Here is a 23,972-nt window from a genome sequence, read left to right as displayed (position 1 = left end):
TTAAGATCAGAGTTTAAAAGAGATATCTGTCGATATGATGATGGATTTGTTTCTTCTTTACCTTTTTTTTAAATTAAGGAGATATTTGCCTTATACAAGGACTGGGGAGCTGATGTTTACCAGATAAGTGGTTAAACATTCTCAACAGTAAAGGGGAGAGTGTCTGTGCAAATTTTTTATAAAATTCAATACCGAACCCATTTGGGCCGGGTGCCTTCTCACCCGGGAAAGATTTATTAGCATCTAGTATTTCTGCGATTGTTATGTAAGCATTCAAAGTTAAGCTAAGTGTAAGCTCTGCACCCTAACTTTGGAAGATGTATTGAATGAAGAAAATTACTTAATGCTGAGGGGTCAGAGCAGCCCTTCGGCTTGTATAATTCTTTGTAAAATTCTTTAAATGTATTGTTGATTTCAGTGGGATTTGTTTAAAAAAAACACCCTCGTTGTTTTTGATTTTCTGAATTGCTCTACTGGCTTGAAGCCCTCTTAGCTGGCGAGAAAGCAATTTATCTGGTTTATCGCCAAGTTCAAATTGTTTTTAACTTTTAATATGTAATTTACTTGGTTTGAAAGAATTGAGTTATATTCCAATTTGAGTACTGCAATTTCATTAAGCAAGTCCGAATCTGGGGAATCTCTGTATGCATCTTCTAACTGCAGGCTTCATTTCTCTCTTTGTTTTTTAAGACTGGATTCATGAGAAATAATATGTCCTCTCAGGACAGATTTTAGAGTTTCTCAAAATATCGAATCTGAAACCTCGTCCGTATTATTAAATTTAAGAAACTCAGCAAGCAACTCTGCCAATTATGCTCACAGAACCCAGAGTCCAAAAGCATGGTAGGATTAAACCGCCAATTATAACGGGGCCTAATTTCTGACAGATCTAGGGAAAGTGTCACTGCTGAATGATCAGAAATGATTCTATTATGTTGTTTAATTGATTTAACACATGAAATTATTTTGGAGTCAATTAAAAAAAATCTCTCCTAGAGTATGATTTGTGAACCTGCAAAAAAAAAAATTTATGCTTGCCTGTTGAATATTTTAATCTCCAGATATAAACAAGGTCAAGGGAAGCCATCAGATCATTAAGAAGAATGGCAGAATTAGTCAAGGATATACAGATGTCGCCATTAAGACTGCGTGTGTTTTCCCACGAGATGCTGCAATTTAGTGTCTCGCGTGCCGCGACTTGCCACAGGCAACGTTTGGGAATTGAAATAAATGTTTTGTGCTTCACTGAATATTTGCCAGACGGCGCATGGAAGGACTTTATCTAAAAGCCGGACCAAGTACAACGATGAATTGTGTATAAAGTTAAACAATGTTGTTTCCAATGCTGAAGCAAACATGAATTTTATTTTGTTTTACAACAGATATTTCATAATGAACGTGTGTATATGTGCTTCATGTTATTTTCATAATGATGAAATGAGATGCTCAAATTCATGCTTTAAAAGTTTCTTACGTAGTTTTTGTAACTTCTTAACAGGGACAAAACAATGAAAGACATGGCAATGCCTCGGTTTGAATTAAATTTCCTGATAGTAGGCTATCTGATAGTGTTAACTATGCGAATGTCCTGATTCGTGAATATGCCAACATATCTTCTGAACATATCTCATCAGAAGACATAAATGAACTCTCTCTCTCTCTCTCTCTCTATATATATATATATATATATATATATATATATAACACTATCAGATAGCCTACTATCAGGAGATTTAATTCAAACCAATATATATATACACTTAGCCATTTGGCAGACGCTCTTATCCAGAGCGACTTACAAAAAGTGCTTTAATATTTACAACATTGGATACATACTTACACTGGGTTAACTAGGTTAATAACTAAGTGTCATTAGTTCAACACAACTGGGAAGAGTTTTTTAGTTAGTCCAAGTACTGGAGAAACAGATGCGTCTTGAGTCGTCGTTTAAAGATAGTCAAAGTCTCTGATGTACGGACATCTAGAGGAAGTTCATTCCACCACCTAGGTGCTAGAACAGAAAAGAGCCTGGATGAATGCCGCCCTCGATCCCTGAGAGATGGTGGGATGAGGCAAGCAGTGCTGGAGGATCGGAGGGAACGTGGTGCAGTGCGTGGTGTAATTAGCGCAGAGAGGTAAGTGGGTGCTGGGCCATTTTTAGCTTTGTAGGCAAGCATCAGTGTTTTGAATTTGATGCGGGTAGCTACAGGAAGCCATTGCAGGGAGCGGAGGAGTGGGGTGGTGTGGGAAAACTTGGGAAGGTTAAAAACGAGACGTGCTGCTGCATTCTGGATCAGTTGCAGAGGACGAATCGTGGACAGAGGCAGGCCTGCCAGGAGTGAGTTGCAGTAGTCCAGTCTTGAAATAACAAGGGACTGAACAAGCACCTGAGTAGCCTGTAAAGAAAGAAATGGGCGAATTCTTCTGATATTGTAAAGAAGTAATCGACAAGAGCAAGTAAGGTTAGCGATGTGTGAGATTCGGGTGGAAACCTGAGTGTCAGAGGGAGGAAAGGAGAGAACAAGTTGGGTGTCGTCTGCATAACAGTGGTATGAGAATCCATGCAATAATATGACCTTACCAAAAGACCGGGTATAGAGGGAGAACAGAAGAGGACCAAGTACTGAACCCTGCGGGACACCAGTAGAGAGTCTACGTGGGGCAGATGTAGATCCTCTCCATGTTACCTCATATGACCTATCTTTTAGGTAAGAAGCAAACCATTGCCACGCTGTTCCACAAATTCCAAGGCTTGTAAGAATAGATAATAGAATCTTGTGGTTCACCGTGTCAAATGCAGCTGGAGTCCAGGAGGAAGTCCAGGAGGATGAGGACAGATGACAGTTTAGCAGATCTAGCAGCATGGAGCTTCTCAGTAACTGACAGAAGGGCAGTCTCTGTGGAATGTGCCACTTTGAATCCAGATTGGTTTGGATCATTAAGGTTGTTCTGTGAGGGATAAAGAGACATTTGATTATAAACAGCTCTTTCAAGAATTTTGGGAATAAAAGAGAGCAGTGATACCGGGCGATAGTTGTTAACTTCTGATGGGTCCAGGCAGGGTTTCTTGAGGTTGGGAAATCGTCAGCAGTTAGAAAGGAAGGGGCAGGAGGAGTCGGTGGGTTGAGTAGTGAGGAGAAGATGTTGTGGAGTTTGCCAGGATCATGTGCAGAGGCTTCCAACTTTTGTCTGAAGAAGGTAGTTTTGGCAGAAGTCACATCACATGAGAATTTGGAAAGAAGAGTCTGGTAAGAGATGAGATCTGCATCAAGTTGCGATTTCTTCCATCTTCTCTCCGCAGTTCTTAATTCTCTCCTGTTGTTGCACAGTACATCAGATAGCCAAGGAGCAGGACAAGACGTCTTCCTTGGTTTAGATGACAGCGGGCAAAGGGGATCTATGGATGAGGAGAGAGAGGAGAGGAAAGTTTCAGTCGCAATCTCTAGTGGTAAAGAGGAGAAGGAGTCTGGGTCTGGGAGGAATGATAGGGTGTATGAAGACACAGAGGAAGAGGAGACAGAGTGAAGGTTTTTGCGGGTAAGAGAGACATTTTGGTGGTTAGGTTTACATAGAATGGAAAGGGTTATGGTGAAGGATACCAGGTAATGATCAGATTTATGAAGAGGAATAGTAGTGATATCTGTGACTGGGGAAGGGCGGCAGAAAACAAGGTCGAGAGAATTCCCTGCCTTGTGTGTAGGAGGGCAGCTGTTTAGAGTTAAAGAGAAGGAGTTAAGTAGAGGGAGAAGGAAAGAGGATTGGAGTTTATCAGATGGAAGGTTAAAATCTCCTAGAACAGTGAGAGGAGTGTTAGCAGAAGGAAAAAGACTAAGAAGTATGTCTATTTCATCTAGAAAGTTTCCTAGAGAGCCTGGAGGATGGTAAATAACTAAGATGTGGAGGTTAATTGGAGAGGTTACCTTAACTGCATGAAATTCAAATGATGAAAAACTGAGATGAGACAGGGTGATAGGCGAGAAGGACCATCTCTTGGACAACAGGAGACCCGTACCACCACCTCTGCCAGTTTCTCGTGGAGTGTGAGAGAATACATAGGCAGAGGATAGGGCAGCTGGTGTAGCTGAGTTCTGAGGAGATATCCAGGTCTCAGTTAGTGCCAGAAAGTCAAAAGAGTAATGAGTAGCTAGGGCAAAGATAAAGTCTGCTTTCTTTACAGCAGATTGACAGTTCCAGAGCCCACCTACCACCAGTGCAGGGCAATGAGACAATACTGGAGGGTAGATGAGGTTTCTGGAAGATCTGCCTCTGCTGTGTGAGTTAAAGCATCTTGGTCTGTGAGAACTGACAGAGATTGGTTGAAGACACATGCTAGACTAAGGTAACTGTCTATAAAAACTTGTAACTTCTTGGTAAACAAGAGTTTGAGTCAATTCTCTGTGCACTATCTTTGTTGCAGGATATTCTTATAAACCGATACAGACACTTGTGTCTGTAGCGGAGACACCTTCAATATATGTAGCTAAGCCCTGCCCACAATTCACACCTTAAGGAAGCCTGAAACTACTCGTGAATAATTACCTGAGAACAAATTGCTTTAGACCTACTTCAATCACACTGCAATCAACACTACCAAACAGCAAAAACTAGGTACAGTATACAGTATGAACTAATTGTGTTTTCAAAAACAGTACAAAAGTTAAAAACCTACCTTACCAGTGGAGAAGAATCCAATTTAGAAAACTAAAGCACATATACTGTACATATGTATATACTGTACAGTATATATATATATATATGTACAGTATATATATATATATATATATATATATATATATATGTACAGTATATACAACGCGACAGCGCACTCAGTTACTGTAATCACACCTACATCAAAGGTGAGAAGAGGGAAACCGGTTTCGCGGATGGGGGAATTTGCAGAATTGAGGGGTTTAAAACTATTTAACAAGACAGAGCAGACGTCTCCGCCTAAAATGTATTTCGCCAGCAAAACATAGAATAAATGGAAATAAAATGTTTAATGGTAACAATACAATCAAATCAGACTTTATAATTACTTTGAGTTTAATTCACAAATTTACTGAATATATTATGTTTATGTGTATACAGTATGTGTTTTTATGTGAATATATTATATAAGTATGTGTTTGTGCGCATACGTAACATTCATATAAAATGCAATTCATGATAAGTGTATGTTAAAGTATTTGTGGATATGTATGTAATGACGCGTCTCGCGTGAGAGGCAGAGCCGCGCATAAACTGTTCAGAACGGGCCGGGTCGTGATACCGCGACACTTCGTGTGATCATTCGATCGCACCAGTAAAAGGTGTCAGGGCTAAAGACAAAGCGCGCTGAAGAAGACACAGGCAAAGCCCAAGCCTCTGTCTGTCTAGGACACCGGCGAAAAAGTGAGGGAGAGCGACACGCATCAGTTTAGCGCGAGCTCTCGGGTTAAAGTGCACAAAGCACAAACTCTACTCTCTCTTTTCCTATAAATCCTTGGTAAAGGCATAAGCTCCGGGAGCATCTTTAGTTTTTTTGTTTTAGTTACCAGAATCCCGTCCGTTCTCGTGTAGACGGCGGAGCTCTGGTTATTTTGTGTTTTCGGTTTTCTTTTGGTTTCTTAATTAATAATCCCACGCTATCTCCAAACGGAAATGTCTTCCCGTGTCTGTCATAAGCACTCAGCCAAGGCCGGTTCTAAACAGGCACATATGGGGGGCAGTGAGAAATGTGAAGGGGGCATCATGTGTACACATCATGTTCGAGCACTGTTTTTTCACTGTGCTTACAGTAACAGTATTATCCTTGCTGAATTGTGTTGGTAACTGCAACAGAAGCCTGGAGAAGTGGAATGCACTTTGTCAGGCCTCTACCCTCAGACCTGTCCAACTTGGGTGTCCCACTTGAAGACTATGCTCCTGCTGGTATAGCTCTTAAGGTCACTGAGGCACACAAACCCTCTGACCACAATAAGGTGGCAATCCCTCAGGGGGAAACTGAAAAATAAAAATGTAATAAACAAAATAAAATATCCTTAATACAGATTTTATTAATCAACGACATTACATTTATCTTAGCTGGATGGTCTAATTCTCAAAAAACATTTTACCTTAAGTAAAACTTAACACACTATAACTAGAATATTTACAAAACTGAAAGGTTGTCTTATAAATAAAAAATAAAAAAAACAGGTTAAAGCGGATGGGCTGTAGAACAGATCATATGTTTTTATATATTTTTTAGATTTTTTTTTGTTATTTTTTTTTAAGTAAATGAACAGCTCTCTTCTCTCCGATTCACTCCTAAACAACTGTCTCCTATTTCCCTGTGCGTGCGCTGCAGCCTGTGAATGAATACACGCAACGGAGGGACATGAGAGAAACGAAGAAGTTTCTTTTTCCGTTTTTTTGCATTGAGTTTAATCATGCAGCACTTTTAGTATTCATAGCAAAAGCAACCCAACAGTGTTATTACAGTACCCGAAATAACAGAATTTTGACCCAGCATAAACAACCCTCGACGTGTTAACAAAAACCCAGCATTTTTACTAATGAATGGAGGAATCACGGTCAAAGCCCGGGGATTCTGCGTGCTGTTGCGTTGTATTCAGCGAGTAGCATATATTTTTGTGTTTGTTTCATTTCATGTCAGTAGTTTTATCGATAAATCTGCTCATATCTGCGCACGAGTTTATCAGCCTTTTGATCAAAAAGCTGCACGCGTAACTTACTTTCACGTTACACAAGGCAGTGTTTATTGTTTAGTGTATGTTTAAAGTGCATAAACACAATAAAACAATATTGTTTTAGGCTAACATATTATACATGTTTGTATTATTACTTCGTCTTTTTGCACACGCGCGGGTGCATTACAATAATAATAATAATAATAATAACAATAATAATAATAAATTCGGAGCACTACTAATAATAATACTGAATGGAGAAAGCGCAGTTAAAGAAGTATCATTACTGAAAATGAAGAATAAATACATATCAATATTTACAGTTTGACCTCGCCACGTTTATGAGCACTGTCGCTTGCTGTTAATGAAATTGAAATCGCCGCGTATTATCAGATGTGTGTTTACAGTGGTTGGCAAAAGATTAAAAACCTTGCGAAAAAAAGTGGGATCATCGAAATGAGTTGAGAAAAGTAAGCCTGATACAATTACATACTGTAACAACCGTTGGGATCACTGGTAGTCGGTTTGTGCTTAAAAGAAACAGATTAACGAATTAAAATAGCTACCTCCCTGGCCTTAAATGAGAAAGAAGACTGGAATACCTGAAAGATCCAACTGCATCTCGGTCGCCTTTGTTCAGAGTGCCTAATATGCGTCTCTGTAAAAATATGTCAGCAGCAATAGACTTTAAATAAGAAAAAACTTTGGCTCTCTTAACCTGAAACCACAGACATTCCAGCTGGCAGGGGTGACGTTCCCAACTTTAGATAAAGACCTATTACAAGTCATAATGTATAATATTTATGTAAAATTTAGTGGCTACTGTAAATGAATTTGGAGAGATACTAGCCGGTGAAGGAGGTACACAGACAACACACTACATACACAATGAAGAAAAAAGACACCGCCCATACCTCCCTTTTCAACAGCTTCCCCAAATGAAGCCGGAAAAAAAAACCCATACGAACAGTGGAACTGCTGGGCAGCGTAAGAAGTGAACGAAAAATCTACCTATCAAAGTAACCTTAAACAGAGAAACGAGGGCTCTCTCGCAGCCTCCATCCTAAAAATATAAGAAAAGCAATTGCTTAATGAACTTTAGCTATGGATTTAGAACTCTATTAACTGTTTGTAAAATTATTTTAAAAACTATTTAGACAAATATACTGGTCTCAACATTCACATGTAAACAAGGGCATTAATGACTACATATATAACGTAATCCAATAACAGACCGTGAACGATCTATAACTGTCCTTTTTTCTTTTCTCCATATGAGAACATACTCACAGCATGGTATAAAGGCCAGTAAGCAAAAAGATTAAGTCCTTTAGCAATGGTCACAACACTAAGAAACAGTCCTGAACTGCAGATCTCTACAATAGATCAGGGTTTCTACGATAGACTTCACAAACTCTTAAGCCTCCGGCACAGAGCCGAAGATTTTCTTGTCCTAGGTGACAAAAAGATGTGCGGGGAAGAGCAATCCAAATCAGATACCGGCCCCCTTTAGCTTCTTTATCCAGTACCTCTGCCGTAAAGTCCGGGAAGATGGAGATAAGTTCTCCGTCAACTATAAAAGGGGCATGTTGCCGCGCAAGTCGCAGTATCGTCTCTTTGACCAGATAATGATGTATCCTTGTGATCTTAATTCGGGGATGTCCTCCTTTTGATGGTGAAGGCCTGGTGCGATGTGCACGGTCAACTTTAATCCATTCGGGAAAGTTCTCAGTACCCAGGAGTTTCCAAGTTGTTCCACAAACTCGGTTGGGCGGCCAGCCTCCATGTTCTCAAATAACCCCACGATCTTGATATTCGCTCGTCGAGAACGTCCCTCGAGATCGACTCTCAAGATCGTCCAATTTAGCACGCAGGGCCTTGTTAACTGCAAGAATTTCCTGACAGGAGGCCTCCAGGTCAAAAATACGGGCTTCATGCTCAGCTTTAGCACCCTCAAGGTCAGCAATATGGCATTCTTCCTTAGCCACTGTACTTCAGATAAATGTGATGCATTTCTGTTTGATTAAAAGCAATGAAACTGCATGAGGAACTGAAGAGTCAAATTACTGTAACCCACTACTGTATGACATTCACTAAGTCTCTCACAATATCCCAAACTTGTTGTGAGTAGTGTATTTAAAGAATACATAAATAATAATAAATAAATAAGTAATTTAACACCAGTTACAGCGAAGTAGTAGGTATTTTAGTATGCTACAAACCAGCTTCAAATCTCAGCAATATTTTTGTAAAAATATTACCATATTTTTTCTTATTTAACAAATCACAACAGTCGTCCTGACTTTGCTAGGGTTGGTTTGACTGGGGCTGGTGATGCCCACGCTTCCAGCTGATGTCCACAAGCTGTTAAACACGGTGCATACCTCTGATTTTAACTTTATTTGTATCCTCAAATGTTCCATTAGGTTTAACATGTTTCTCTTTTTACAAGCAGTTGTTGGAAGACATTTGTTTTATGTTGTGGTGTCAGAATCCTTTGTTGTGAAGTACCGTGCAGATGCAAGGTGACGGTGCTAACCACTTAGCCACCATGCTGCCTTGAAAACTAATGCAATGCTTATGAGTTTTGTTGCACAGAGAAGGCATGGATAGAGAAAGCAGCTGTAGATATGTTTGTCATGTCCATCATCACAGGTTAAATTTACATTCCATGTCGCATACCCTAGATTATGGTGATTATTTCAGACAGGACTGTGCATCATGTAGTTTTTCTCTGTTTTTAAATTGCAGTTCCCAGTCTAAACATGAGCAGTCTCATAAGTTCATGTGAAGTTGATCTAAATTCCATAAAAAAATACAAGGAGTTAATGCAGCTCCGGCTGCATTCAATACGGTCAGGCAGCAGCTCCGTGGCATTGAAGATGTTCGGTACGGCCTGTTTCAGCGCGACTTTGCATCACATATAAGGGTGTTGAAAGGAACTTTGTTTGTTTTAGCGAAGGAAGCCAGTGATTATGTCAAAACTGTGATCTCTGGGTGAGCCTTAACAGCCCTTTAGTTTGGTGCTATAATGCTGCTAAGTGTTTACGCTCTCATTAGGGTTAACGCTACATGCGCATTTTTTTAGTGTGTCGCGCTAGGTACTGTACTTTTGTTTGCTTTTTATTTTCACTTTTATATTAAGACTAAATCGTATATTATACTCTTGTACTTTGGATTAGTCCAGCACAATCTTTTCTATGCTTACTGCATCTATTTGCACAGAACTTGTTTATTTGTATTTTTACATATTTTTGTTTTGTTGGAATGTTCACCGTCTGAGGAAACAATATTTTTATGAAAGTATAATAGTGGCAAAATTCCTCAAAGCAAAATAGCAGGTTGAATTACATGAACTGAAAAAAACGTGTTGCAATAAAAATGTTTGAATTTTTCTGCATTGCAATTTGATCTGAATTAAAATAAATCCTTAGAGCATTTACAATTTTTTAAATTTTTGCCACTGCAATTTATTGTGGTTGTATATATTTCAAGTGAAAGTGTAATCCAAGCATTTAAAATTCAATGCAAAAATATTTAAGTTACTAAATTGCAGTTCAAAAATATTTTCAAGTGTTAAAAATACAATCTTCATTATTTTTTAATCTTACAAATTTAGGTCGACAAAATTCAGGTAATAAAATTTAGGTTGCAAAAATTCATCTAATAAAATTCAAGTCGCTAAAATTCAGGTCTTCACATCCGGGATATCACAGGTAGAGCAGTGGAGAGTCGATTGCTGCTGTCCGTGCCGCAGTGTACTTTAAAGTGTGCTTCCTGCTCCCTGTGCAGTCTACTTCTCAGAAACTACTTACCGATCGGAACGCAGCCCTCTTAACTAACAGGCCGGGTTTTTTATTTTTGAAGGGTTAATGGCAATATAGATCCCAGCATTGCTGGGTCAGGCATGCCCCTTAGATTCATTAGTTGGAATATCAGAGGTATGGGTAACCCTGTTAAGAGATCAAGAGATTTTGATATAACATTTTTATTAAACATCATTATAGGTTAAATAGCCCTTGGGTAGGTCAGGTCTTTCACTCAAACTTTAATTCGAAAGCTAAAGGAGTTGCCAGTCTCATTAATAAGAAGGTTCAATTCTCTTCCACCAATGTTGTTGTTGATAAGAACGGTAGATACATCATTGTTGCTGGTACCTTAATGCAAAAAAAAGTTTTGTTGGTAAATGTATACGCCCCAAATTTTGACGATGCTGAATTGAGTAACATCCCCTTCTTAAATACCCATTTGCTGATCCTCGGTGGAGATCTGAATTGTGTTTTTGATCCAATCTTGGATCGATCTAATCCTCATAATCTGACTCCATCATCTATGTCTAAAATATTTTCAGATTTCATGAAACAGAATGATCTTATTGATACTCGCTATAAGCTATAAGGACGAGTAAGTAGGTAAATATATTTATTTAGAAAACTGAAAAAAGGTAAATTGTATTTCTGTACATGCAAGTACTGTATTGTTGTCCTTTTTTTCCAATAAAAAATATTTGCAAAAAAAAAAATAATAATAATTAAAGAACACAAAATATAAGATGACATAGATAGAACCCTACACATGCTTTTTTAATTACACATAAAATCTCTATTGTTAAATTTGTGCAACTGTTTTTAATATTTTTCTTATCATAACATAAATTGTATTGGTTGTAATCACTCTCACAATAAGTTTCTTTGGTATTTTTATAAATATTGAAAGTTAATATTTTATAAAAAATCTAAATAAAAAACAAAAAAATATTTCATTTGTATTTCCCATCTCTAAAATAGGGTTGTGTATATTAAAAGTGATTTTGAGTGATTAAAAACAATACAAGGCATGTTATGATGAGGAAACATTCTATTTCTTTTATTCCAGCGATTAAAAACCGTTAACACTGTCAATTTTAGAATCTGCTGAAGCTGAGTGGTCCGAGCACAACCTCTCGCAGGCGCGCTTTTTTCTTGTATTGGCTGTGTTCACGGGGGTGGGGCAAAGAAACACGCATCTCGGTTTATTCCGAGATTATTTATTTTATCTGGGGTTTAATAAATTATTTTATAAATAAAATAATTTATTTTATTATTTTATTTTTATCTGGGTATTTTATCAAGTGACTGATGTGCCTAACTTTTTTTCCGCAGAGCCTGTTTCACTAAATAAATTACCTCTTGACCTCTCTCTCTCTCTCTCTCTCTCACACACACACACACACACACACACACACACACACACACACACACACACACACACACACAGCAGAACAAATCGTCATTAGCACGTCGCTCCCTTAAAAAGCGCAGCATTTACTTACATCTAAACTGAGTCGTTTACATAAGTCACTGATCAATAGCTCATGATTCAAACATTTAAACAGTAGGCTTTTTACTGAATGATTTATTCTTTAAAAAAATACAAAAGCCAAATGTTCAACGTGTGACAGTGGTGAGACTGGCTATGCTGTATAGTTTAGACACAGTGAGTAACAGGAGTCAGAGGTGGGCGAAGCAGACCTGAAGATTTTGAGGTACTTTTTGGGACTGCCATAGTTGAACAGGACTAGAAATGAGTACATCAGAGTCATAGCTCATGTTTAACGTTTGGGGGACAAAGTTAGGGAGCCAGATTAAGATGATTTGGACATGTTTGGGAGAGTAAGTATATTGGTAGGGGAATGTTGGACGTGGATCTGATAGGCAGAAGGCAAAGAGAAAGGCCAAAGAGGAGGTACAGTATATGGATGTAATAAATGAGGATATAAAGCGAGTGGGTTTAAATGTTGAGTGTTAAGTTCCATATGACTGCTTGAATAAAAAAAAATAAATGCTATAATTTACCAGGGAGGGTAAAAGAGGGCTCTTATTGTGAAGAGGGGGCGTATAAAGAATGTTCTAGGGGGTTACGGGAGAAGTGGAAGGTGTAGTGTGTTGAAGCCTGACGGCGGTTGGTAATAAAGGTGTTATTGAGTAATTCCTGGTTTTGTCATTTATCGTTTAACATTGTTAGCAGAGGATGGTTGGCAATTACAGAATACCACCAACTTTTGATAAAGAAAAACCTTACGAGAGCTGGAAAAATTAAGTTGAAGTTGGAGTTTGGATTAGAGTTAACGAGCTTAAAAAAAGTAAACAGGCTCTTGCAGTGGCTTTGGCGCTGTCAGCAAGAGCAAGGGAAACTGCGATGGAAATACCGGTAGACGATTTGAATAACGACAGCGGGATGACGACTTTACTAACGAAACTTGATGGTTTGTTTCTGAAGGAAGAAAAAGACCGAACATTTAAAGCTTACTCGAACTTTGACCGAATTAAGAGAGATAGTGGTGTATCTATGACGGATTACATCATCGAGTTTGAACAATGCTACTCACGGGTGCAAAAGGACAAAATGGAGCTTCCTGATGCAGCATTGGCTTTTAAACTACTAGATACCGACAGTTAATGCTAACGGCATGTGCAGATTTGACTTTTGTGTCAATGAAGTCGGCGTTAAAAAGAATTTTTACAGGAAATGCGTGTGTTAAAGCAGTGGGAATTAATCAGGAAAGTGCATATATGACAGAGCAGAGGTGACAGAGAGGCACACCATGGCCCCAAAATAAACAACCAAGGGCACCACTGCCTGGCACAAACCCACTGGGCAGGTATGGGCGCAGATTTAAATGTGCTATATGTCAAAGTATATTCCACTGAGTGAAGGACTGACAGTGGAACAGAAAATGTAGAAGAATGCAATATTACACTGTACACAAGAGTCGCTTTCTGACGCAGAAGTCTTTATAACAGAGTGTTTTGGTGCAGCTATAATAGACACAGCATGCACCCGAACTATGTAATTATGTAGCCATCCTTGTCCACACAATTTAATTTATTTGTATAGCGCTAAATAAAAAAAAAAAGCGCTATACAAATAAATTGAATTGTGTGGACAAGAATGGCCAAATAATTACATCACTGAATTATATAAAAATGAAATTAAAAAAGTAAACAAAACTGAAACACATAGCCATAAACCATTTAGATTTGGAGACGGAAAAGTGATATATTCTATCAAAATGCTGAAAATATCTGCAAAAATTGGACAGACAAAGTGTAACATAGAGACTGAGGTTGTCCCAGCAGACATTCCATTGCTTTTGAGCAAAGCCTCTCTGAAGAGAGCAGGAACAGTGCTTGACATGAAAAATGACAAAGCAATAATGTTCAGCCAACCAGTTAAACTTGAGTTTACAAGTTCAGTCCATTACTGTGTGAACATTGGGGGCAAAGGAGACCGCATTAAAGATATTGAGTGTAATGAGCAGATCTTAGCAATTACCGAAGATGTTCCCAAGGAAGTAGAGGATGAGGATGAGATACTGACAGTTACAGAAACTATGAACTCACCAGAAAAAAACAAAATCCTGATAAAGCTTCATAAACAATTCGGCCATGCTTCTGCTGAGAGACTACAAAGGCTCCTTAGTAGCCCAGGCAACAAAGACCCAGAATGCATCATCATCTTACTAAAATTGTGAGCGAATGTGAAATATATCAAAGATACAAAAAAAGCAAGACCAGTTGATGGTCTACCACTAGCATCCTAATACAATGAGACTGTGGCTGTAGACCTGCATGAACTCGAACAAGGTGTGTGATATCTCCATATTATTGATCAGTTCACAAGGTTTAGTGCAGGAAGTATCCTGACCAGCAAAAGGTCCTGTGAAATAGTGAAACATTTTGTTCATGACTGGATAAGTGTACATGGTCCTCCTCAGAAACGGTTCAGTGACAATAGTGGAGAATTCAACAATGATGAGGTGAGAGATATGGCAGAGAACTTTGACATAGAAATAAAGACTACAGCAGCATACAGCCCATGGAGCAATGGTCTCCTGGAGCGACGCAACCAAACACTTAGTGAAATCATAATGAAAGTGAAGACAAGTACTGGTTGTGATTGGAACACTGCGATGGACTGGGTTCTTATGACGAAAAATACCATGCAAAATGTCTATGGTTACAGTTCTCATCAGTTAGTGTTTGGGCAGAATCCTAACCTACCCTCTGTACTAACAGATCAACCTCCGGCCTTGGAGGGAACTACAAAAAGTGAATGGGTGGCAAGACACATTTCTGCGTTACATGCATCAAGAAAGGCTTTTACAGAAGCTAAATGTTCACAAACAATACGAAGAGCACTGTGAAAGCAACTACGTCACAGAGATGAAAAGTATGAAATGGGTGACAAAGTGTACTACATGTGAATGGACTGTCCAGAGTGGAAAGGACCGGGAATTGTTATTGGTCAGGATGGTGCGGTGGTGTTTGTCAGACATGGAGAAACATGCGTTAGGGTAAATCATCTCAGATTGAGGAAAGTAAATACAGAAGGCAAATGTCAAATTATAGCACAAGCAGGCGCAGAAAATGACATAGACTGTGATCAAGGACAGGAGTTGGATTATGATAAACAAGGGACAGGAGAAGCACTGAATGAGATGCAGCAGGAGGTGAGGCAATTGGAGAACACAGAAGTAATCTCTAGGGTGATGAGTGAAGTGGAACACCACCCACTTGACATTACAGAGACTTTTACAAGAAGACAAAAACGTGATTTCAGCTAAAAACATGGACAAATTGTGAAATACAAGGACAGAGAAAAGGGTGTCTTACAAAGAGATAAAGTTTTGGGACGTGCAGGTGAAGCTACAGGTAAATATAAAAGCTGGTATAATTTGATGCTTATTGAGCCCACTGATGTTGCAGGCACTATGGAGTCAGTGGACATGTCAAATATAGAAAACCTACAGGTAGAACCTACTGTAACAAATGCAAGTACATCAGATGTCTGTAAGGAAATATTTGTAACAAAGGACACAACATTTGACTTGGCAAAACAAAATGAGATGAAGAGCTGAAATGAAAACAAGGTATTTGAGAAAGTGAAGAATCAGGAACAGAAGTATATTTCCACTAGATGGGTTTGTACCCTCAAAGAGACACCTACTGGACCAGTACCAAAAGCACGACTAGTGGCTAGATGTTTTGAGGAGCTGGAGATGTCAGATCTGCAAAAGGACTCGCCCACATGTGCTTCAGAACGGACTGGACTCTTAATTCCATAGACAAAAAAACTGCATTTCTTCAGGATATGGAATTGTTATGTGACATCTATGTCAAGCCTCCTCCTGAGGCCAGCTGTGGAAGCTCAAGAAATGTGTATACGTGTTAGCTGATGCTTTACTATACTGGTACAACAGAGTAACTTGTACTTGCTTGCCATGTACAGGTAGATAATTTTATTTGGGGTGGCACACAAAGCTTCACTACAACTGTAATACCTCTCCTTCGGGCAATGTTCCAGGTAGTACCTGAGGAACATGAGAATTTTTGAAAATGTGAAAGAGACACACTCAGATTCAAGGTGGGTCAAATTCTTTGTGTTGCAAGACAGAGCAGACCAGATGTCATGTTTGATGCAAGCAACTTGGCGTCAAGCATAAAAAATGCAACTGTGCAAACAATTTAGGAAGCAAACAGAGTTGTGTGCAAACTTAAGTCTAAAAATGTCATTCTGGACTATCAAAACTTAGGGAGTGACAAAACTCTTAAAATTATTGTATTTAGTGATGCCTCCTTTGGAAATCTTTCAGATGGAGGAACTCAGAGCGGCCATTTAATTGTTCTGATGGGTGAAGATGGAAAGTTCTCCCCTCTTTCTTGGCAGTCAAAAAGAGTCAAGAGGATTGTGCGGAGTACACTTGCTGGAGAAACGCCGGCAATGTCTGATGGCATTGATAATGCCATATTTCTGGCTACACTGTTTTCCGAACTGACCACTGGTGAGGCTGACCATACACCATCAATAATGTGTCACAGACAATCTTTCACTTGTTGATGCACTAAAGTCTACAAAATCAGTTGCTGAAAAACGACTACATCTAAAAATAAGCATCTTTAAAGAACTTATAACGTATAAAGAATGTTCCAGGGGGTTAGAACAAGTGGAAGGTGAAGGTGAGAAGTGGAAGGTGTAGTGTGTGTTGAAGCCTGACGGCAGTTGGTAATAAAGGTGTTATTAAGTAATTTTTGGTTTTGTCATTTATCGTTTAACATTGAGGATGCAGAAGATAGGGATAGGTGCAGAAAGATGATGAATCTAACACTGTGGGGTGTTTGCTAATTACACCTGTTGTAAAATCTCCAACCCTAACCTCTCTCTCTCCTTCCTTCTGTACTCCTCAAGCAGTTCTGGGTTCCTGTAAAACGTTTCCCTGAACTTTGTCAATCTGGCCTTTGCTAAAGATTTTTTTTCTCAGCTACACTTTTCCTGTCTACATGAAACAAGTCATAAAGCAAAACATCAGCTTTTTAAAATGTGTGTAATATATATATATATATATATATATATCATGGAAAACCTCCTGTTTCGATAATGATAATCTCAAATGTTAACATTCTGGCAATAGAAATATAAAATTTAACTGGAGCAATATAAAGAAATATTACCTTTTGGTAGCCATCTTGAGGTAACTCATAATCAAACTTTGTTTAAATTTTTTATATAAAACTGTGTTTAAACAGTCCTTAAAAAATGTTGCGGAGGATGAGAATTTTTCTTACTTTTTTTTCATTATTATAAATGAATATTCAGCAAATTATTTTCTCTGTAATCTGAATTATTTTAGTAGAACATCCATTCATTTTTTATTTTTTATAAATTATGCTAATTTATTTAAATTACAATATAATACACTGCATAACAGACATAAAACAAATTACACATTGTGCAAGGTAGAGAACAGTATTGTCTTTATTCTGATGCTTTTTTTATATTACTTAATTACACATTTCATATTTAAAATCATTAGTGCAGTGGTGTTTTAATGATTTTGTGAGAATCACCCATATAAAGATTACAATTCAGTTTATGTCATATGTTAGAAGTTACAGTGTTTAACCATAAGTCTAATTTTCACGTTTCACACCAACTGATGACCTGTCCTTACATCAGTTTAGTGAGTTCTCTTTTGTTGACCATTCAAACATTTTTAAAAATTTTCCACTATTTTATGAACGCTCATCTATGTTTTGACAGTGATGTAATGATGCGGGTGCAATGTGAGTAAGAATGTATTCATATATGAAGCTTAATCAGGTTGTATTTTGAAAATCTTTTAAAATTGCTTGGCCAGTATTACATGTGTGTTAAAGTGGAATGTAGGAGGATTCTGTATAAGCCTGCTATGTTGTAAAAGGATAAAAACTTTTACATCCTACCCCTTATCTTGTGTTTAACAATCCTTCTGTAGGTACCCTGCTACTCGTATGGACAGAAGCTCTCCAAACTGGCCATATTAAGAATTGCTTGCAACTATATACTGTCACTGGCTCAACTTGTAAATCTGGACTATACACCAGACCACAGCAACATGAGCTTCAGAGAGTGTGTTGAACAGTGCACCAGAACCCTGCAGGCTGAAGGTCGGTCCAAGAAGAGAAAGGTAATTAGAGGTTTACCTATATTATACTTGGTTTGGCTCACCTTTGGCTTGCCAATTAGGAAGCCAAACCTTAATATACAGTATATGTTGATTTCTGTAACTTTACAATGTCCACTGTTTAAAGGTCCTACACATCCCATTTTTCATTAAATGTTAATATGATCTTTAGGGTCCTAATGAAAAGTTTGTATTATACGTTAATTAAAAATTCAAAAGGATTGTGTAAAATAAACACTACTTTTATCTGGTAAAAACTAGCTCTGTTCTCAGCAATCTGTTTCAGTACATGCTAATTTAAATGCTCATTACCTCTGCTGAGCCCGCCCCCCCAGTCCTGTGGTGCGTGTCTTCACAACACACGTGGGGTATAGCCACGGAAGTGTAGTCCAGTGCGGGCAATGCTTTGTGGGTAATGCAGTCCAAACTGGAAAAAGCTGGAATATGGAGCCTGAGCCTGTTTTCTTCAGTCGTTTTTGGTTTGATTTAAGTATGGAACCTACGCGGAAATATCGCCTGACAACGCAGAAATTAAAAGAATGGACATGCATCGAGTCTTTCTCATCACTGCATGGGCATGAATTAACGGGCTGTTGCGCTGCCGCGAGCAACAACAACATAAAGCGGAGAAGCTTACTGAGAGAGATACGGACGCGATGTGTTTACTGATGTGTTTACATGACTTCTTAATCTTCGACAGACATCGTTATAAACCATCTAACGTAACAAAGGTAAGCATAATATAGTTTTCCGACTACCCACACAGTTTGCAACTAGACAATCACCTTAATGCATTGTTTATTATAAACAGGCGATTAGGGATTATATAGAGACGGATGTACACATAATAACCATGTTGTATGAGAGTGTAAGTTAACTTACACTCCGCATTCATCGTGATTATTAGAAAAGGTGCAAAAAGTCATAGTAAAAGGAATTACACTCACCGAGCCTGGTGAAGATGAAGCAGGAACACGAAGCGTTAGTACAGATCAATTTTTAGGCGCTGCTTCCTAGTAAAACCTGCTTTATATTGACCCGCGTTTAAAAAGCAGTCTGGGGAAAATGATTATCGCAAACATAAACGCATTTAGGTAAATCGGCGGGGACGTTAGCTTTAAAAACTAAATTCAGCCACTGCGTCCTCAGTGGCTCAGATACCTAACCCTAGGTAGGTACCCTGGGTCACTAACCCTAGGTAGTAAATGACGACTGCTGTGTTCGCTATTACACCCAACAACTGTACACAACGCTTGCTTAGGCGCCATTTTGCTCCAGCGGCGAAAAACAATGGCCGACAGCTTCTTCTCACTCGGAGCGGGTCTTTGCTAAAACACCAGTGTCATTCACTCATTCACTACCTGATCAACTAGTGTAGGATCATTCACTACCTGAATAACTAGTGTAGGAGAGGTCTCTTGTGGTGTGGCGTCACATCGACAGGCATTTGCGATTGGCCTGATTTCAGAAGGGGCATGTTATTGTAATAAATGAAAAGAAAACCACTGGGCGGCTCTTTATCATCGTAGAGTGGTTGTGTACGCACTCTCCTAACACACAGTTCAGTCCAAACAGCTTAAAAAAGGGCATGTAGGCCTGTATGACCCCTTTAAAGCCAGTCAGGTCACATATTTGGATATTTTTGTACAAGTTATCGTTATTTTGGCTATAATAGCTGAACATAAGGCTGCAGGTAACCAATTTCTTTTAGAATCTGTTGCCGTTAACTCTTTAATGAAAGTTAATTGGACTATAAAACAAACCCATTAAAAACAATGCATGAATGTTAGGCCTGGCTACAGGTATTGCAATATCAACTATTTGGAACATTTTTTTTCATAAATGATATAATGTGTGAATGTAGAATGCACCAGAGAGCTCAGGAAAACCAAGAGCACGGTAATGCACAGTTTGCATTTTCATTATGGCACACTTTGTGCGTCCACATATGGGAAACGCAATTGCAAATGTAATTGCAATTCCTTTTGAATATTGTCCGGGATATCGCTTCATACATCCAGCTTAGATAAATGTTATGTCATTGATTGATAAAAACTGGATTAAGGATATTTTATTTTATTTTGTTTTATTTATTCAATTTTTCGTTTTTTAGTTTTCCCCCTGAGGGATTGCCACCTTATTGTGGTCAGGGGGTTTGCATTCCTCAGTGACCTTAATATACCAGCAGGAGCTTAGTCTTCAAGTGGGACACCCAAGTTGGACAGGTCTGAAGATAGAGGCCTGACAAAGTGCATTCCACTTCTCCTGGCTTTGGTTGCAGCTAACAGCACAATTCAGCAAGGACAATACTGTTACTACTGTATAAGCACAGGGAAAAAACAGTGCTCGAACATGATGCCCCCTTCACATTTCTGACTGGCCCCCCCATATGGTCTGGTCATATGGTCCCCCCCTGCGGAGGGGCCTGATAAAAATCTCCAGAGATAATGAGCAGGGCATTTGGAGTCTGTTAAAAACAGAACGCAGAGCAATGCATGCCTCTTGATGATACAGCACACTACAAATAGCCAGCCCTTTCAGCGATGACTACCTGTGGCTTACCCTGTGTAGCCCACACGTTCTATAGAGTAGGCCAGCTTCAGAAGGTTCCAGGTTTGGCAAGAGCCAAGAGTTAAGTGATGCACTGAGTCGGAAAACACAGGACAGAATAGTAAAAAAAAATTCTATTCTAATTAAGGGTGTGTATGGTTAACATACATAACAAATGGAATGCAAATTATATCACAATGTTTTTAAAGAGAACTCTAGTGATGCATTCAATATGTAACTAAAATACATTAAAAAAATAAAACCGGCCTGGGTCTACTAGAGTCTAGGTGCTCCACTTTGGATTATTACACGAATTTCGATTCGGTTCGTTATAGTGTGTGGACACAATCCTTCCTACCGCACTTACATTTAGGCATTTGGCAGATGCTCTTATCCAGAGCGACTTACATTTTTATCTCATTATACAGCTGAGCAATTGAGGGTTAAGGGCCTTGCTCAAGGGCCCAACAGTGGCAACTTGGTGGTTGTGGGGTTTGAACCTGGGATCTTCTGAACTGTAGTCTAATGCCTTAACCACTGAGCTACCCCTGGCACTTGAAGATCAATCAACTTGATAGTATCTTATGGGCTATGCTCGCCATCCATGACAGAGAAAAGTAATCCAAGAAATCAATTCGAAAAGGTGTCCTCAGTGCTGTTCGCTGTTCTGGGTCCAGTCTTGACAAAAAACCTGACCGTTGCACTCATCAGATACAGTAAATGTCATCACATTTAACTCCAGGAACAATTTGCTATGGATTGCTCCTAATCGTGAGGGGAAAAACACAAATCCATTGGCTTTTTGCACTCTTGCAAGTCTAGGAAGTTCCAGCGCTGCGCGCATTCTTTTTACCTTTCAATCAATAGGGACAGACAACCAGCAGGGGTAAATCATTTAGTAAATAACCACAGGGGTGATCTTTAGAAACAACTGATTTCAGGACAAACCACATACTTGCACGGGGGATTTTAGAGCCTGTCTATTTGTCCATCTTTCACTGTTACAATAAAAACCTTAATTCTGGATTATTATTGTGTTTGTCACTCAAAAAGTTAACTCTCTGTTGGTGTATGATCGCCAAACACTCTTGAACCTTCGTCCTGCTGTATGAGAATAATGAGCAAAATCACTTGCCACCACTGTTATCGGGAGTACCTGCTCACCTCTACCGCTGTGCAGTCCGCCGTGGCAAACGCAGCGGTCGCCAAGTGATGCTGAAAGCCTGTTTGGCTTGTTTTCCTGAGACCTTCCGATCCATCTATGGAATTGATCAGCACCGTATTATGTTTCGGGGTTTCATGGACGCGGTACCCTGCCTGGTACCTGTGGTTGGCTTGGATGAATTTTCTCGGTCGCATCGTAGCATCGTTTTCGGGTGCGAGGGGTGAATGTGGGGAATCTGTGCTCGCTTTGTCGGGCGCCCTGGCCTTATCTCAACTCGCCCTCGACTCTAAACAGGATGGCCAAGATGGGCCTGGTAAATGTGAGGTCACTAACCAACAAAACTTTCATGCTAAAGGAGTTTATCACCTCATGTGGTTTGGACTTTCCTTTTATTATGGAGACGTGGCTGAATGTTGGTGAGTACAGTGCCTTATCTGAACTTCTCCCCTCATCATATGCATATCTAAACTCCCCGAGAACATTGGGTTGAGGAGGAGAAATTGCGGTGGTCTATAGGGATAACTTCTATTGTAAGCAGCTGTCGTTATTTACTTTTTCCAGCTTTGTGCTGAACTTATTTGAGCTCGGCCACTCTCACACAGTGCTGTGTGGAGTGATTTATCATCCACCTACGTATAATAAGGACTTTTTAATTGACTTGTCAGACTTTTTGGCTGAAATGATGCCGAAATATGATCGTGTCCTTATTGTGGGTGATTTTAATGTTCATGTCTGTTGCCCTGAGAATCTGCTGGCCAAAGATTTTTTAATTGATTCGTTTGGTTTTGTGCAGTTAGTGTCTGGCCCCACACAGGAGCAGGGGCACACCCTTGATCTCGTTTTATCTCATGGATTATCCATTTCTAACATTGAAGTCTGTGATGCAGTATTTTCTGATCATATGCCTGTTTAACTCTGTTCTACCAAATAATGATGTTAAACCCTGTGTGCGTGCACAGCGCTGTCGCGTGTTTAACTCCTTCACCGCTGCTGCCATCTGATGCGTTTAATCGGTGCTGTGATGATGACATCTCGGAGTACACTTCTGTTGCTGGCTTCAATACTGAGCTATTAGCATCCTGGTTCCATTCCACCTGTAAGGCTGCCTTGGACTCTTTGGCTTCATTAAAAATCAGGCGCCCCAAAGTTAAATCCGAACCCTGGTTAAACGACTAGACTCGTGCTGTCAGACATGAGTGTCGAAAAGTGGAATGCAAATGGAAAAAGGACAAATTGCAAGTGTCTTTTATTTCGTTGAAAGATAGTTGGCGTCTTTATCAGAAAACTGTAAAAGCTGCAAAAACCAAACATTACTCTGAGGTAATTTTAGCAAACTGTCATAAGCCTCGCGTTTTATTTCAGTCATTTAATGCAATTCTTAATGGTCCCCAAATTGCTAGTTTCGAAAGCTCATATAAAGTGTGTGAAAACTTTCTCCAGTTTTTTAGGAGGTTTCTTCTACAAGGGCTCTTATTACATCTCCTGCATGTAACCCATCTATTTCCATTTCTTTCTCTAGCTCTGCTGTTTTTAACCAGTTTGAACCCATCTCTCTTTCCTTTCTGTTGAAGATTATTAATATTATGAAGCCTGCAGGATCTCCTGTTGATCCCATTCCTCCATATTTTTTTAAAGAGTTGGCTCCCATTCTAGGTCCTGTAGTCTTAAATATGATAAATAGCAGCTTGGGATCTGGGGTGGTACCTTGTGCATAGGTACCACCGCATGCACTTGGGCAGCCTTTGTTAAAAAAAACCCTAATCTTGATCCGTCTGTGTTGTCTAATTACAGACCAATCTCTAAGCTACCATTTCCGTCTAAGATCCTGGAGAAGGTAGTTTATACACAACTAAGAAGTTATCTTGGTGAGCATGGAATGCTTGAGGTCTTTCAGTCTGGTTTCAAGGCTCTTCACAGTACTGAAACAGCTCTGTTACGAGTCCTAAATGACATTTATCGTATTACAGATTCTGGTAACTCTGAGTTTCTTTTGCTGCTTGATTTAACAGCTGCCTTTGATGCAGCATGCATGACATTCTTCTGAACACTGGGTGGGAATTAGGGGGACAGCTCTAGACTGGTTTAGGTCCTATCTTATTGATGG

General features: G+C 39.2%; 1 protein-coding gene across 1 annotated transcript in view; it reads left to right on the top strand.

Annotated features, from left to right (window-relative positions):
• Window positions 1-23,972, top strand: part of atoh8 (atonal bHLH transcription factor 8) — a 43,793-nt gene that overhangs the window by 9,633 nt on the left and 10,188 nt on the right. Inside the window, exon 2 of the mRNA XM_053506251.1 lies at window positions 17,965-18,156. Within this exon, the coding sequence (XP_053362226.1) occupies window positions 17,965-18,156 (192 nt within the window). The remainder of the gene's footprint in view (window positions 1-17,964; window positions 18,157-23,972) is intronic.

The sequence above is a fragment of the Clarias gariepinus genome, chromosome 10 (genome assembly GCF_024256425.1).
Source record: "Clarias gariepinus isolate MV-2021 ecotype Netherlands chromosome 10, CGAR_prim_01v2, whole genome shotgun sequence".
Classification (NCBI taxonomy): domain Eukaryota; kingdom Metazoa; phylum Chordata; class Actinopteri; order Siluriformes; family Clariidae; genus Clarias; species Clarias gariepinus.
The sequence above is the reverse complement of the archived record's forward strand: the minus strand, read 5'-3'. Positions and strand labels throughout refer to the sequence as shown.